The 18263-nt window shown below is 38.9% G+C and overlaps 1 protein-coding gene across 1 annotated transcript in view; it reads right to left on the bottom strand.

The window, feature by feature from the left end:
- LOC121504066 (mitogen-activated protein kinase kinase kinase 11) overlaps positions 1-11954 on the bottom strand; it is a 103934-nt gene extending 91980 nt beyond the window's left edge. The window contains exon 1 of the mRNA XM_041778658.1: positions 10070-11954. Within this exon, the coding sequence (XP_041634592.1) occupies positions 10070-10826 (757 nt within the window). The 5' untranslated portion in view covers positions 10827-11954. The remainder of the gene's footprint in view (positions 1-10069) is intronic.
- Between the last annotated feature and the right edge of the window lie 6309 nt (positions 11955-18263).

Here is an 18263-nt window from a genome sequence, read left to right on the forward strand (position 1 = left end):
CCTATGACTGTTTTTGGGTCTATGGAGGCTTTGTGCAGATAACTGACAGTGAACGGAACACAGCTGGACTGAAGGAGCTTCTGGGGCCTTTACTGAACTTTACAGAAAAGTTAAAGCAGCACAAATCCATTTTTGTAGGATTTAGTTGACTGACTCTGCAGAGGAATTCATTTCGGGCGGCTGGACTTATCAGAAACGACAGTAGCTAAAAATAATAAGGCTCTATGTACAATTGTTTACTGTTTATATGTAAAGTCTGATGCTTCTTTTTAAAACCAAATTTTAAAATACAGAAAATAAGACAAAGAGAAGAGTTAAAGAAGAGTCTGCTATAGGAACTTTAAAGCCCACACTAATGACCAAAGGTTTTTTGTTTCTTGCAGGTAAGAATCTGATCAATTCAAGTGTAAGCCTTTCACCAACATGATATGCGCTTAAAAACAATAAATCTCAACATGTGTTGGTTTGCACAGTGTCATTATTTTGTAATCTGCAGCCTGAGGTTAGCTGTGTGGTTTCCTTAAATATTTGCTTGGCAGCTTGTTGGCATGCCAAGGTGTACTGTGAGCCGTTTGTCCTTGTTTGGAGATAAAGAGCTCGACAGCTAATGTGGGTCGAGGTTCAAAGTCTGAGGTTTGAAACCGCTAACACTTTTGACAAGTCTGTAGTTGACAAATCATTATTTCACAAAAAGAGATGCAATTTTACAAATAAGTACTCAAGCTATCACGATGCAATACACTACAACATACAGATGTAAGAAGACATGCATGATCAACCAAGCAGATGTGTGTGATTTAGTAAGAAATTAAACATACTTCGTCTCAGATAAACATTCAAATTGTTTCTGCTTTATCAAAATCTTCCATTGACAAAAAAGGTCTCATCCATCAATCACTTTATGAGCACTAATAGCTAAAGATCTTCTGTTAAAACCGCTTAATGGGTGTTTTTGTGAATAGAATAAGGGCATTATCAAAGACTGATAAAATTATAAATGCCAACTATTTTTGTTATCTGTGCATAATCACAATGACATGCATGTGCTAGAGACAGAAAGAGACAGATTAACACTCTAGGTTGTAGAATTTATTATGGATATAAATCATATAAAGTAGTTTGAGATTGTTTGGCGAAAACACAAGATACCTCAACCCTAATAGAGTGGTTTTTCAACCTTGCCCACGGCACGCCTAAGATAAAGCCAAAATTTCAAGCCATACCAAATCCATATCTATACAAAATTGCCTATTCAAAACATGTTCCAATAAATCGAGCGTAAAGAATTAGTTCAGGCAAGTACTGCTATATAATTGAGATCAGCTGATCTCATGCAAGCCCTCGTCAGCTGATGGCCGCTGATTTGCTTTTAAGCATGTTATTGGCTGATTGCACCCATGCTGCCATATTTAAACTGCTCTAACCTACAAACCGGCCTCCACCCAAGCTCCTCTTAGAACAGCCACATATCAATAAAAAAATGCCAATAAAGAAAAACTATTCATGACCGCAAATCATGTGTGTTTCTTGACAAAGTAGACCTGACTAAACATAAGTTACTGTATTGTTGAAGTAATAGTGTATGGTTGTCCAAATTGTCTCAAGGGACAATAGAATAGAAATGAAACTTGGATATACTTTAGAGTAGTCAATTTACAGCTTGTATAGCAGTGTAGATTTACTACCCACTGAAAATTACACAACACACAGCCATTATTGTCTAAGTAGATGAAAACACAAGTGAGTACACCCCTGGTGATATCTGTACATGTTGTTCAAACATGCAAAGCCCCTGTTCTATTCATCATGTTCATGTGTTTTTGCCTGCTTGACTGGACCCTACAAATTTGTGTATCATAGATTAGAGCTAAATTTAATGCTAAATTTGGCGCTATGGGTACAATTCTCTTATACAGGCCACTGGATGTTCAACATGGCACCTCATGGCTAAGAACTCTGAGGATTTGAGAAAAACAACTGTTGCTCTCCACAAAGATGGCCTTGGCTATAAGAAGACTGGTAACACCCTGAAACTGAGCTACAGCATGGTGGCCAAGGTCCTACAGCTGTTTTCAAAGATGGGTTCCACCGGTCTCCACCGCCAGGGTCAACCAACGAAGTTGAGTCATTGTGTGCTACGTCATATCCAGAAACTGACTTAAAAAAAAACAGACTTATGAGTTTTGCCAGCTTTGCTGCAGTAACCAACCTGACAGTGCTTGGACCATACGCTGCACACTGCATCAAGTTGGTCTGCATGGCCATTGCCCCAGAAGGAAGCCTCTTGAAGCTGGCTCACAAGAAAGCCGACGAACAGCTTTCTGAAGACAAGCAGATGAATTAATGGAACCATGTCCTGTGGTCTGATGGGAAAAAGATAAACTTATTTGGCTCAGATGGTGTCCAGCATGTGTGGTGGCATCCCATTGAGCCAAAATACTTGTGTCAAGCATAGTGGAGTTAGCATCATGGTATGGGGCTGCATGAGTGCTGCAGGCACTGGAGAGCTGCAGTTCATCGAGGGAAACATGAATCAATATGTACTGTGACATTCTGAAGCAGAGCATGATCCCTCCCATCAGAAACTGGGCCACATGGCAGTTTCCCAACATGATAATTACCACACCTCCAAGGTGACTACTGTCTTGCTGAGGAAGCCTTCAAGCTTCCACATGCAAGCTCCTGGTAGTGCCAACACCTATGCTCTCTACTTTACCAAATGGCCCCTCTTGGGCCTCTACAATACAACTATGTCGACTGATGGGCTACAAGAGTCAGGCCTTCATAAAGAGGGATCCTCCCTCCCCCGGTGTTTCGTCCAATTAGTCCTGCAACACTTTCAGAAGGCGGTACAGTAAACTTCAGCGTCGTAGAGCCAACTGCCTCCATGCCTAAACCTCCTTTATATTTTCTACAGCCATCACAGCCCAAAAGGCGTCACCAACTTCACCAGAAACTACATCAAATACGCAGAAAAATCAACGTAAGCACTCCATTCTCCATGACTTTAGGACTACAAAACTGATTATGAATGTGCTTTTTTTGCAATGACTTTTAAAAATAATCAAATCTTATTCAATGGTAAGCTAAGAATGCAAAAGTTCTAGGGATGTAAAGCAATTGAAAATACTCAAATGTGATCTAAATAAGCAAAAACATCAATGTAGCAGATCATTTCTTCAGCAGATTTCATAGCCTAGTGTGGTTTTTAAGACAGCTGAAGTTGGTTTCGTTTAGTTTCGAGGTGGATTTCCTCTCGCTTCACCATGCTTTTGTAAATATTCCCTCTAACTGCTGTTGTATTTTGGTGTGATTAAGGCTGAAGTTTGGTCTCTCCACCTCCTCTTCTTCAGATTTCTCCCTCTGTGATTGCAGAGTCGCCGACGCAAAATGGCAGCTGCAAAAAGAAGAACTTGCATCATTATTCTGAGGAACTGACACCATAATCCGAGGTTAACAATCGAAGCGTCAGTACATTTTGTTCTGTCAAGCCAAACTCTTTCCTTTACCGACTCCTTTAAGGGTGCATTTTTCCTGTAAAGAACACAGATATCAAGATGCCCGTGCACCTGCGCTTGAAATCTGTCATCGCTTCTCTTCCAGCACTGCAGCACATTCTCAAACCGACAGAGCGGCTTTTGATATAAAGCCCCCTCCGATCCACCGCCACAACAGGATATTGCTCAGTGGCACAACAGGGTTACAGCCGTACGGAGACATGTAGAGGCAGGCCGAGCCGGGGACAAAGATTCAGGGAGGAATTAAAAAAAGGCAGGAGGAGGCAAGAGAGTGATATGATCTCTGACTGCACAGAGAGAGGGATTGTGTTGGCTTTGGCCTGCCTGGTATACAAACACTATATTAACACAATCTATTTTCTTTTGCGCAACAGGAGACATTTTTTCCAGTTGAGAGAGGTCAGGAAAGAACCTGACACAAGGGTGAGGAAGAGAGCAAGCAGATGATGAAGGAGAGGTGGATGGTAAACGAGTGAGATGGAAAGAAAAAGGAGAAACAGATTGAAAAGAATGTGGCGAAAAGGTATTATAACTTCCTAAAAACAACCCACAAATCAAAAGCTGTCCTTACAATCATTCTTCTTAGAGCCTATAGTAGGGCTGGGAAATGTATATCTATTTTGTTACCCTATATATCATTGTATTTCCAAATGAAATATAGAGTAAGAAAACAGAGTTTCTATGGATATGTTGATGCATGAATGCAAATGATGCAAAGTGGAAGTTCAGAGCTGGGTCAGGAAGAAGGGGGTGATGGTTCAGAAATCCTACAAACAAGGGATAAAACTTAGGTCCAGTGACCTCGATCTTTGACCTGCAAAATCTAGTCAGTTCAACCTTGAGTCAGAGTGGATATGCAGCTTTTTAAAGAAAAAACAACAAAGAATTCTTGAGATATCATGCTCACAAGAATGGCCCAGGACAGACCTACAGCTTTCATGTGATGTTAAACACTTGTAGAACTGCCGTCATCTACCTCTACCTTTACACTACAGTAATGTAACAACAAAAGAGGAAACAAGCCTGGTTTATACTCCTACAGAACACCATCAGCTAGCACAAACCCAGAGAGGCACGGATGCAGTTAAAACACTCCACTATTCCTTTTGGGGATGATACAGTATTGCTGAACCGACTTCTCCTTATCCTGCCTTCAAATATTGTGTTAACTTGAGCAGAACAGAACAGCATTTAGCTAAGATTACAGCAGCAGAGCACTGACTGACAGCTGACAGTGATTCAGTTATCCTTAAGTGACAGGAGCTCCCCAGTGTTAGATAATTAGCACAGAGTTTTAATGATGAAGAATATTTTGCCCTCCACTTCCCAAACAGCAGCATTACTGATGCAAGCACATCATAAACACAAAAATGTCAAAATTAGTAGATTTTTATCCTGGTGGAAGCAAAGTACTAGTTTAGACTTTTTTAACCTATTCATTTTAATAGAGTCTCTGTGCTGTATAAGGGTCTAAAACAGTGATACTCAACACATGGCTCTTTTGTGATGATTTGTGGCTCTTTTATGTCTTATTTTGAAATATTATTCCCCCGGAAAACCTTTATAAAGGGAAACTATGACCTCAGAAATTATCTATTATAAGCCACATTAATCAGTTTGAATCCCCACATTAATACAGTTGGCTTTAATTTTCAACCTTTATTTTCTGTCTGTATATTTTCATTGCCCTTATTGGCACTTTTTTGCCTTTGTTCATTTTTTTTTCCACTTTTAATCCATTTTCACTGCTTTAAGCCCACTTTTCCCACCTCTTTTGTCCATTTCTACTACTTCTATCCCAATTATGCCACCTTTTTTGCCTCTTTTATCCTGCTTATTGTGATTTGCAATTTTTTTCCCTTTTGCCAATTTTCGCCCATTTAAGCTGCATTTTGCCATTAAATGCCACTGTTTTCAGCATTCTTGCCACTCTGCTGCTTTATGACCATTTCTCCCACATTTATGCCCATTTTAGTCACTTTAACACATTTATTTCCCATGTTTTTGCTGTTTTTGGCCATTTTTTGTTGACTGTACCTAACTTATTAGTAACTTCTCACCCATTTTTGCCACTTTCTCTGTTTTTCCACTTTTCACCCACTTTTTTGCTATTTTTGCATAATTTGACACTTTTTAGCCACTGTTTAACCATTATTTGCCACCTTTAACTTATCTTTATTGCCAATTGAATCAGTTTTTGCCCCTTTGCACCGCTTACATTGCGGCTCTTGCAAAGGCATTTTTTAACAATTTGGCTCTTTTGTTGGCCAGGGTTAAGTAACGCTGGTCTAAAAGGATAAAAACTTGCAGCTTTAACTTTTATCTATTTTTCTGTGACTGTCATATAGGAGTATGACAAGACACTAAGCTCACAAGACAAGACCAGATTTAGGCTCACGAGAATGAGATGCCTTTTTACACAATTTTTTATAACTTTAATAACAGAACACACGGCTGGAAAAAACATATTTTATTCAACTGAAAATCATTGAATTCAAGGATGACGTGATTCAATTAAGTCTCAGAGAATCAGTTGTTCCTCATTTCTTAACTGTTTGAGAGTGTCAGGGGCATTTGCATGGGCAATCTCCAGTTCAACTGGACCACTAATGGGAACTGTTTTAGTGTCTATGCAGCCTGTTGATCACGCAAGCTATTTTTCTCCTCGAGAAATCTCATGATAGGGCAACATGTGCGGTTGCTGCCCAGTTTCGAATCTGGCCTGTGGCACTTTTCCCGCATGTATCTTCCTGTTTCCGAATCTGTCCACTGTCCTCCTCTATCAAAGAAGGCATAAAAAAGCCCAAAATAAAATATTTTTGAATAAATGGAATCTCATGATGTTTAAGTCTCGAGAGATCTGTTGCACAAGATCTTGCTAGTTGTCACACCCCATTGTTAGGAACAAAATACCAAGTACCACGGCTTCACACAACAGTCAATAACAGCTACTTTTCTAAGCTCTTTTTGCCCTCATGGCCTCCACATTGGTCACGTTACTGAGCACAACAAATTGATACCCATTTCATAACATCTTCCTTGATGACAATACTGTGATTTATTGTTTTAAGTGTGTGGAACTGGTGACGAGCTGCAGTTTATCAGGTGTTGCTTTCATATTTGTGCAATTTAGACAGCACCTTCTTTTGAAATTTAAAAAATTATTTTTAAAAGTGTGATCATGTAGAAATACATGGTATTTGGAGAAAATTAATGTTGCTAATTTTTTTTGTAAAATCTAATGTGTAGAAGTGAGATTGTTGTTGTTGAAATATGGGTTCATATTTCGCAGCCCTAAGCTGCAGAACTGAATGTTTCTGTGGTTCCCATTTAGACAAGGAGCAAACATTATCTCTTTCTATTTTGGTGTACTTTGGTGATCAGGATCTGCCGTAACACACAGGGATGAGATGAGGGAGGTTGCAAATCTTCTGGACCGCGACAGATACATGTGCAGAGCTGACAGGGATTATACGCTGCATCACAAGAATGATAATAACAGAGGGGACGCTTCAGTGTTTAGGTTAGCTAAAAGCACTGTTAGAGCTGAGAAAGGCAGACTGAAAGCGCTATCAGGGATACATCTCTCTGCAGTGTGGCTTTAATGACAAGGTCCAATGCCTACGTGTCTGCTGCCAGCACCCGAAACACTGAAGTGAAACTTCCCAGCAGCCCCTTGAAAGGCATCAAAGTCTAAAGAGTGAATTGTGATGGGACTGAGACAGAAAGCTTCCTCTTGGATTCCTGACCTTTGTTTGCAAAGCATGGCATCTTGTGTTATCAGCAACACATATTCAAAGGTCGACGAGCCTCTGTAGCCTTGGCCTACCTTTAAGAAAGTCACATGACTGGGCTACAATTCAAAAAGAGATTATATTTTATAGCTAATCTCATATCTGAATGCCTTATCATGTAAGCAATACATTCAAACCTACAGTAATGAGATGATTGAGTTAATAATTCAGCTGGAGAGAATGTAACAATTTTTTCACCACATGGCCTTCTAACACTCAGAGAGGCCTGGAGTGACTTTGTGTACACCAGTACACCATGTTCTGACACCGTCATGGGGCATGTTGTCATGCATAGGACTTGGTAATGTCTGCAGGGAGGTCATAGTGCCAGAAGTTTGAACTCTGATGTCTTACTGGTAAAAATGCATGCAGTCCAAGTTACCCAATCTCTGTTGATTTCTTGTTGTCAATCACAAAAAAATGCACGCAGTGTTACAGTAAGACTGCATTATTAATGTATTTGTGAAATGTGGATATTGTATTGTTTGTCTGTAGGACACATTAACCCAACTTTAACATCTTTACAAAGTATTTACTGACTTGTGAACTTAATGAACCACAGCTGCTCTCTTTTTCATAAAGGTTCAAAATAAGTCTTAAGCTGTGCAGGTTTTTATAGCTTCTATACTGTTTTGATACAACTGATAATAAGTCAGAAATTGCATCATTTAAAAGCATGGTACCGGAAATATCAATGTCACAGTCTCATATTTTGGAAGTCTTAGCTTGCATTAATCGAACCGGCTGTTGTTTTGCACCCAAGTTTTAAAATCTAACAGCTTTGTCAGCCATCTAAGGGTTCAAATTATAGTTGTAGGTACCTGTCTAGCATCATCATGACCACTGTGTTCACAATGATTGCCTTAATGTACTGTTTATGACAGATGAGGTAGTAAGCAGGGTGCAAAACCCAATTAAGAAGCAAATATAAACTTTAATCAGGGAGACTGGGCATGCATTATATTGAGTATGAACGTTTTAATGTCATCTGCACAGAGGTTAACTATCTTTTAAGCTTCTTTAACCTTGTTTGCCACAGAACAAGAATATATTTTTCTAGACTGGTAGAGTTAGTCACATAACTAATATACGAATTAAATGCCTCTTTAAACCCTGAAAATTATCATTTTTGGTCTCCTGAATTTAGCAACGGTGTTCTTGTGCCTAAGTGTTATCAGTTGGAAGTAGAGATGAGTATCGATTCCAACACATCCGATACCTACCAGACCGAATTACACTACAGATTCTGATGCTTCATTTCGGTACTCTCCTGCCACTCCAAATGAAAGGTACAAAAACACATTATGGATTCTGTGTGGTTTATGCCCAATTGCTTTATTTCAGCAGAGCATAAATGTCTTCTAGTTGTCTTGCTGTCAAAAGCAATGTTTGTGCTCTGTCTGGGATTTCCTAACACAGTCACACTGACTGACACATTTTCTTTATTTTATGTCTCTGATGCAACACCAGCACATGTATTTTGCTTAAGCATCTAACATAAAAGTCACATCTGTTTTCTTTCTATTTCTAAGTTCTATTGGCATCATTTAAAGATATTTATCAGACTAATATATGGTACCGAGCCACTTTAATTCACTTGCCAACGTCTAACACACTTTCTTTCCCTTTAGAGTATTTATTCAGATACTGTTTAGGAATCAGAACCATTCAAAAAGTATCAGTTTAGCATCAGTATTGGAAAAAACCCCTAACGATATCCAGTCCTGATTACAGGGATGCATGATATAAGATTTTTGCTGATATCTGATAAGTTCACAAGTCTCTCCTGTACTAAAACTGACTTGTTAGTAAAATTAATTCTCCTGATTAAACAGAAAGTTTTGCTTAGACTGTTAGAACAAAGTGCACTTATTTGTGCATTCCAGTACATTCCAGTACATACAGCCATTATGCTGGTGGAAATATCGTCAGAAATTCTTATCTGCTGATACGGATGACTAACATTTTCAGCTTTTATCTCTCTATTATCTCTTCTTTGAATAAAGGCCAAAAAAAACCTCATTTATGACTTAATCCTTTTTATTTTGAACACTTATCAGAAGTGAGGTTGTCAAAATATTGGTTAATTTTTGAACACTGTATGTTTTAAAACAAATTATTTCTAATTTTTAAGCCAAACCATACCATCAAGTACATATGACTTTAAATTGGCAGATCTTTAGTCATATTTCAAACCCAATGCTACCAAAAGCAAGACGGGTCCGTTTAGCTATATCGCAAAGTTTTTGTCTCTGAAATTGAGTCTATGTTTGGTATCTAAACATTGCCAGGGTAGACAAAGTATTACACAATATTTGTGCCTTGAACATTTATTTTTTACACCCTGTTACTGAAACAGGTATCAATGTTGATTGATTTACTTTTATCAGAGTTAACATTTCTGGGATTATGACAACCTTAAGCAGAGGTTGCCTTTATTTCTTTGCTAACTTGACCACTTTTTGACTCCCTTGCAAATGAGCCTTTAAATTGGACATTTCTATCTTTAGTTTGAGGTGCTGTGTGTGTAATTCAGGTACTGGGAGGAAATCTAGATGAAGCGTTGTGTTGCAAAGTAACCTGTAATATCTGAGGTGCTGGTATTTTATTTATTTATTTATTTAAATTTATTTAACCAGGAAAACCTCATTGAGATCAAAAATCTCATTTACAAGAGTGTCCTGGTATAAGTAGCATGTTGGACATCTGAGGGTAGACTTGGTTTTAGTGATTAGCATGTCAGGTTTTCAGACTTACTGTTGTTGGACTTAAGATCTCGATGGATGACTGGGACGATGGCCTCGCTGTGCAGGTACAACATCCCTTTGGCGATCTGCACAGCCCAGTTGACCAGGACATGAGGTGGTATGCGTCGTCCAGCTAGCGCCCGGCTCAGCGGCCCCCCTGAGGCGTACTCCATGATGAGGCACAGGTTAGGTTCCTGCAGGCAGACGCCCTTAAGGGCGATGATGTTGGGATGAGTGAGCATGGCGAACAAACGCGCCTCCTGCCTTACGTTCTGCGCTGTCACACTGATGTCCTCATCCGGGTCTTGTCGAGCAGCCTTCACAGCCACCAGCCCACCTCGCCATGCACCGCGATACACTTTTCCAAATCCCCCGACCCCGATGACCTCCTCCAAACTCAGCTCCCTGAAATCCACCTCCTCGGGTTCAAACTTGCCAACCACAGCCGGGCTGAGCTCGCCAACGACGCCGCTACCTGGAAGCTTCCCGTATCCATTCGGCTTGAAGGAGCCATAGTTTGATGGGAATATTCCTACCTTGTTGTTCACCTTGCCAGCCCACCAGCCCTCGTCTCCTGATATCTCTGAGTCCAGAGACAGGACCTCCACCAGGTCACCTTTACGCAAGGTGAGCTCATCCTTACAGGACGCCTCATAGTCGAACAAGGCCGTCCACACTGGGTTGGTGAAGTTCCCTTTTTGTGATTGCTCCAAATTTTTCCAGTTCGACAGCGGGCCTCGACTGAATATGTTCTTCAGCGGCTCCATGGAGCCTCACACAGATGTTTTGACTGGATCTGATGCTGCACCCCAAGGGTTTGAAAATAAAGTACAAAGGAGTACTTTATTGCGCCTCGCTCCCTTTCCTGTCTTTCTTGTTGGTTCATCAGGGACCAGTGAAATGTGTTCAAAAGCTCAACCAACAAGTGGGCTTCAGGAGAGGATTCAAAGATGACTGAATGGCAAGTGTCTTTCATTCGTCTTGACATGAAACAAAAAATCTCTCCATTTGAAAATGCAGAATTAGTCAAGAGATTGCCTTAGTTAGAATTTCAAAGCACAGAGGGGCAGCTCTGTTTTCACTGGATTTCTCTCTGTTCAAGTGATGTGCTTTCCCAAAGCATGGTGTGAGCACAAAATCATTCCACCAGCTTGTATTCAAGAGGCTCCTGAATCCCCTCATTAAGGGAAAATTAGCTATTCTCTTCCCTCATTCAAAACTGCCACCTGTTGAGCTCTGCCTCCACAGTACAAGGACAGGAATAAAGTCGTCCTTAGCTAGCTGTAAAGTTTTTTCAAGGTAGCAAAAGTTCCAACAACACCTAGCTAGCTGTCCATTTTAGGTTTTTTATGTATTTTTAGCCATTAAGAGCAGTGGCCACCACAAGCAGGAAGCGCTGAGAAGTGGAGAAGAATAGCAGGAAAAGGAGCATTCAGTCCAGCCAACCAGTGTTTTACGACAACTTTCAGGGCTGACCAGTTCGCATTATTATGCCCAAACCTCCAATAACCGCGTCTGCACGCAACTTTGCGGCGCTCCCGCAGGAAATCCCGCATCCCTTAACGCGAGAGTATCCATACTTACGATGTTATCACAAACACGCGACGAGCTGAGCTTAACACCACTTTATAAACTTAGGGAACCGACGACTAAGTAACAGGAAGAGGTATCCAAAGCTGTAGTTTCCACACAGTAACACGCACTTTTAAAATAACTGAAATTCCGTTAGTTCCACAGAGGAGCGGAGCGCGTGGCTCGGTGCAGCTCGGTGGTCGCGTAGTTACCGTTAGTATCCAAACAGAGAAATAACTCCATGATAAGGTGCGATCATTTTCCTCTTCCTCGGTCTCCGTTCACTCGTCAGGACCTCGAACCACTTCTACGTCTGTGCTTACAGTCAGAGAAGAGGGTGGGGTTTCAAAACTTTTTCTCTCCCAACAGGAAAAGAGTCAGATGACCCGCTAACGGTCAAACTAAACGGAAGAAACAGACGCATTTCCGGCTAGTCCCTTTAAAGTAAAACAAAGAGGAAGGCGCACTTATGTGTGAAGAATATTTTTATTACTTTCAATGTCAGATACATCTCAAATTCAAACAGCTTTATTAATCATTTTAAGTTAAATTAGTTTAAAGCAATAAAGACTACATAAAGAAACATCTTATAAGTACCAATTACTTTAAAGATATGATTGTAATTACTGTGATTAAATAAACGGAACACACACGTACATGGCCCGTTTCTGCTACTTGAATTGTAAGAAATAAAAGTCTCAAATAGAATTCGAGTTAAAGTAAGGTTACAAGGATTCAAAATTCACAGCCAGAAATTCGTAGTTGGAGGATAAGTTAAAAAAAAAAAAAAAAAGTATCACATTATTTACTTATCACATGACTAGTTTCTGCTTTCAATCTCATAATTTGGACCTTAAATCTCACAATTTTAACCTTTTACCCCATAATTTCGAATTATAGTCTCTAAATTTCGATTTCTATTATCACACAAATATTACAGCATTTTAAATAACCATCTCATGATTTCGAGATTTCATCCATATTTACTTTATTAAACTCATGATTTCATTATGAAAAATACTTTTTATTGGCTTAATACCCACTGGCTCATAATTTCAATTCATCACCTTTTAATTTTGACTATTTTATAATGAAGTCTTTTTATCTGATAATTTGTCTTTCTTTCTTATAATTAAAACTTTTATCAAATAATTAAAACCCACTTTTCCATAATTTCAACTTTCATCTTTTTATTATGAATATGTCTTTTTATGGTGAAACCAAAATCATTTTTTATGTTTCTGCAATGGTTAATATACCAATATGTAGAAGCTCTTTAACTAAAATGATATTTTAAATGATAAGATATAATTATTATTGTTATCCATGAATTTTCAAATTTACTGATTTACAAAAAAAAATAAAAAAATAGTAAAGCACATTATTATTTCTTAATTAATATGTCAAATTATAGTTATTTACTTGCATTCCTGAACAGAAAAATGAGTTTTAGTGGTTGAATGTTATGCTTGATTAATTTCTGACTTCTCAGAGAAGCCCAGTGAGCCGGCTCAAATTGGGTATGAAAAGGTGAATTCAGTTTGAAATTCCTCATTCCTGTTCAAAATGGTAAAACGTGGAGAGCTCACTGAAAATGAAAAAGTCCCCATTAAAGCACTTCATGATGCTGGATGGTCTCTGAGACAGGTGGTCTAATAAATTTGTCAAGCACTGTAAAAAAAAAAAAAATTAAAAAAAAAAAAATATATATATATATATATATATATATATATATAACGTGGCAGAAATGGGCTTCCATACATACATATTATTGTTGATATAATCATTATAATTATCATTATTATTATCCACAATTATTATCCAATCTAGTCCATTTAGATTGGTTAGAATAATCATGGTAGCTGAATTTCATTTTTTTTTTTCTTATTTAGAAAAACAAACATTATATATAACCATGTGACTGTTATCTTCAACTTTTGAGTTTTATTTTGAAGGCTAGATCACTTTTGCTGCCCTGACATGCACTTGTTAGTCTAGATTTATTTGAATGTCCTTGCTGTGTTGGTTATTTGTTTGTTATACCATTACTGGATTTAAAAAAAGGACACACACTAGGATATCACATATTAGCTTTATGTAATGGACATGTTTTATCTCATAGGTCTTTGTGTGACTTTTATTTTTTATTCTTTAGTTTCCTGTGTGGTAAAGAGTATAACCATGCTAACTTCACGCTGCCTCTATATAGCAATAGTAGAGCTGTGTGAAGTTCACAGTATACATCTACAAAAATAACAAAGAGAGGAAGAGTACACCTTAAAACTAAAAAAGGTCAAAGGAGCTACAGTAAGTCTTCTTTAAAGATCTGCTCTATTAACTTTGACATGCTTAAATTTTTTCTATCTACAGAATTATACTTTTAATTCATAGAAATGGTTCTGTTTCGTATGGTTCCTTGTACTACAATGACACATTTTTCAAGTGTTATTCTGTGAAAAGAGAAGAGATTTAGTGTCCTTGAATGTTTGAAACAAACTTTCAAGGGCAGTAGTTTATTAAAAATGTCTCCATAGTCTCAGAAAAGAAGATGAAATGCTGCTGTTCGATTTCTGTGAGGAGACTTTTGTTGAAGAATTTCATTTTTCTGGTGTCACTGAACAAAAACTGAGTTTCAAGCTCTCCTTCAACAACACTTTTACAAGTATTCAGCACTTTTATCTCTTTTTTTGTAGTTTGTTGGCCTACTTAAACCCGCTTGAGTTGGCAGAGCTGCTGGAGTGGGATTAAATGTGGCACAAATGTTCTTAATATCAAGTCAAGCGTAGCTCATCCTAAATTAAATCCAATGGGGATACTCTAACTTTAAACCTATTTTCATTGACTGTTTAGCAAGTGATGAATATCTGATGCAACATTAATACAAAGCCTGAAAATGTATCCTCTACTGATGTGGTCTATAGATGGTATCACTGTTGTATCTGGAAGTCAAGTTCAACCACATAAGCAACAAACAGAGATTTATGCCCAGGATGGTTTGTGGTCTACTGTTTTGAAATCTGGTTTTGACATGTGAACTTTCAAAGCTGGAAATGGTCAAATTTGGACATGAAGAATGAGAGTATGTGGGATTAGTGTAAGGTTAATGATTCCACTTGCCCTTATTTGCCATAATTTGCCTGTATTTCACTAGTTTGATTGTTTCAATGTTGTTTTGATATATTATTATGCATTTCCACTGAGACTGGTACTTTATGTAACATTACTTGACAGTCACCATATTGAGCACACTGTTTCAAACTAACTTTTGGTTAAATAGAAACAGACGAAAAGACAGAAGCTGCTATGTAATTAATTGAAGCAAGCCTGTAAAAGATGACTGCTTGTGATAGGGGTAGTGTGGATGTAGCTATAGTGGCAGTTTGATCAGAACTGGACCATATTCTTTTCATTAAAGGAAGGGCTAAAAAAACACACTGAAAGCTTTTCTTGGTGGGAAAGAGTTTATTGCTCTTCTTCTGGCCAGCATTGGCAAGAGCTTGATTTTTAACATGACAAGCATGGCTCTGTCCCTACTTTTTTGAGATGTGTTGCTGCATTAAAAAGTAAAATGAGCTAATATTCATAAAATGGTCTGAGTTGTAAAATTAGATATGCTGTTTATGTTCTATTGTAAATAAAATATGGGTTTATGTGATTTGACAATCATTGCATTCTGTTTTATTTACATTTTACACAGCGTCCCAGCTTTTTGGAAAACTATAGAGATTTCTGTCCACACACAGACACTATTACTGCAACAGAAGAGTTTTTACCATTTCATGAAATTAGCTCATTTTGAATTTGATGGCGGCAACACATCTCAAAAAAGTAGGGACATGGCCATGCTTACTATTGTGGAGCATCTCCTCCTCTTTAACGACAGTCTGTAAATGTCTGGGAAGCGAGGTGACCAGTTACTAGAACTTTTGGAGAGGAATGTTGTCCCATTCTTATCTGATGTAGGATTCTAGCTGCTCAACAGTCCTGGGTCAAGTTTTGCAGACTTTTTATGTTTTCTGTTGGTGAAAGGTCTGGACTGCAGGCACCCAGACTCTTCTACTGTGAAGTCATGCTGTGGTGATAGATGTGGTGTGTGGTTTAGCATCGTCTGGCTGAAATAGTCAAGGCCTTTCTTGACAGAGACATTGTCTGGATGGAAGCATATGCTTCTCTTAAACCTCTACCTACTTTTCAGCATTGATCGAGCCTTTCCAGATGTGTAAGCTGCCCACGCCATAGGCATGAATCCAACCCCGGCTGATATGTCGTTTATATTCTATTATGTGTAGAATATGGGGTTATGTGATTTGCCAATCATTGCATTCTTTTTTTATTCACATTTTACACAGCGCCACAACTTTTTTGCAGTCGGGGTTCGACTGTAAGATTGATTTTTTTCCATGCACAGGCTGTCATTCTGTATGTGCATGTTTACTTATATCATCTTGATCTATGCAGACAGAAATCTTCTTTCATCATCTACTTGGAAAGCTGTATTTCAGACATATCAGCCATAACATTGAGGAGAGGGTGCATAAAGCTCTGGCAGTATTTAACAAACAGCCTCAGGGACAGATTTGTGAGGATATTAATGAGTGGAGTGAAAGCACAAGGTGCATTTTAAACATGTGCTTCTTAAGTCTCTGAAAGGCTTTTATTCTTGAAAAAGGTCAGGGAATTCCTTTTTCCCATGTTGTTTTTGTTTTTATTCATCAGTGCAGAGCTCTTATAAACCAGCCGCTGGATGGGAGTGGATGGGAATCAGAGGGCCACCTTTGGCCCTGCTGGCTGCTGTGTGGAAACAGTGTGCTTCCTTCTGTTTGCCCTTTGATGCCCCCCTCCTCTCCCTCCTTCCCTGCCCCTCGGCGGGCGTTTGTTTGGACACCGACCTCCTAAAGTCAACCACCTACACCCCCCCCCCCCCCCATCCATACACACAGCCAACCACGCCCTCCTCGCAGTCCGCTGAGTCAATGCTTATGCAGGAAGGATGCAGTTGTTTTTGCGGCCCCGGCTCGGGGTTGCTTGCTTGGTTTGATGGGTGGAGGGGTGAAGAGAAAAGAGGCGGATACACTTACAAAATAGACAGTTTAAAAACACATAAGGCAGGAGGAAGAGGAAAGGGGCTGGACACAGACTCCATGATGGTAACAATCAGCTCTCTGTGAAACACTCTCCTCCAACCTGTGCTGTCTTGTACTTATCTGATTCAAATACCAGAAGAAGGCTGCAATGTTAAAGCTAAATAAAAGCCTTTGTCTTTTAGGCTGCATGAGTCATTGACCTGCAAGAGTAGCATCCATGAGAAATCTTTTTAAACTGCTTAATACAAAGAGTGAAGAAATCAACGGTGTGAGGAGGCACAGCAACTACAAAGGATGGGATTTAAGCCCCTTATGCTGAAAAATGAACAAGAAAGCACCTAAAATGTTTGTTTTTAACCCTTTAAACCAAGTAAATATATTTGATATGCCCATTTCTGAGATCTCTGCATCCTTGTCTGGTATTGGTTTTTTTTTCCCCCTGAAATGCCTTATGAATAAAACAAGACACATACAGTACACATATTTCCTCTGGAAATTGACTGGACTGACTCAGGATATATTTTCTATATTTGGTGGCTTTGTTTTTGTTTTTTTTTTACTGTCAAAGTCCACAAAAATGAAAATTTGCTCCCAGCAGGAAGTATTTCAAGCCATTTCAGTGCCTTATTACACCCTTTACAATAGGTAAAGTTAGAATGTTGAAGCTATATGCCCTGTTTTAACCATGTAATGTGTGTTACATGCCCTTTAGTAAATTCATAAGACAACCCAGGTTGCTTTATGCCCCACTGTATATATGCCATATTAAACCCCAATGATAAGCAAGCTAATAACATGCCCTAATATAAGATATATAATGTAGTTGTATACCTGAATAGGCAAGGTTATAAAATAGGTCAGTGGTTCTCAAACGGTGTGGTGTTGCACAACGGTGCGCCTTGAGGCAAGTGTAGGTGTGCCGTGGGAATCTGTGAAACCAAACATCATTACAACTGTACAATGTTACTATAACTACTATTAAACAGGCTGTTCTGTATGAATATGAATAATAGTGTGCCTTGAGATTTTACCTCAATCTCAGGTGTGCCTTGGGCAAAATAGTTGAAAACCACTGAGATATGTTAGCTATGTGTAGTTATGTAGGCTAAAATATAGGTTATTTGCCCTATTATGCCCCATATCGTTATATGGCCTATAACACCTCTTGCTATGTTGGTTATTTGCATTATTATACCCTATATCAAGTAGATAAAGTACAAGTAAAATGGCACTATGACACCCCATATTCACAGGTTATATGCCCTGTTATACCTTATATCATGCAAGTTTAGTATAAGTAATGTGCCTCTATTACACTCCATATACTACAGGTTATATGCCCTATTAAACTGGTTTTCAAAGTGTGAGGCGGGCCTCCCCTGGGGGGCACCCAAGGGCCTCAGGAGAGGTGCAGAACCATAAACCAGAAGGTGATTTGTTATGCTAACTTCTGCTGTCTGTGGGGCAAAATGGACAGATTTATATTTACTACAGACACTATACTATAGAGTCGACTTTTAAAGTTTGGATTTTCCTGCATTGGTCCTG

The sequence above is a fragment of the Cheilinus undulatus genome, linkage group 22 (genome assembly GCF_018320785.1).
Source record: "Cheilinus undulatus linkage group 22, ASM1832078v1, whole genome shotgun sequence".
Taxonomy (NCBI): domain Eukaryota; kingdom Metazoa; phylum Chordata; class Actinopteri; order Labriformes; family Labridae; genus Cheilinus; species Cheilinus undulatus.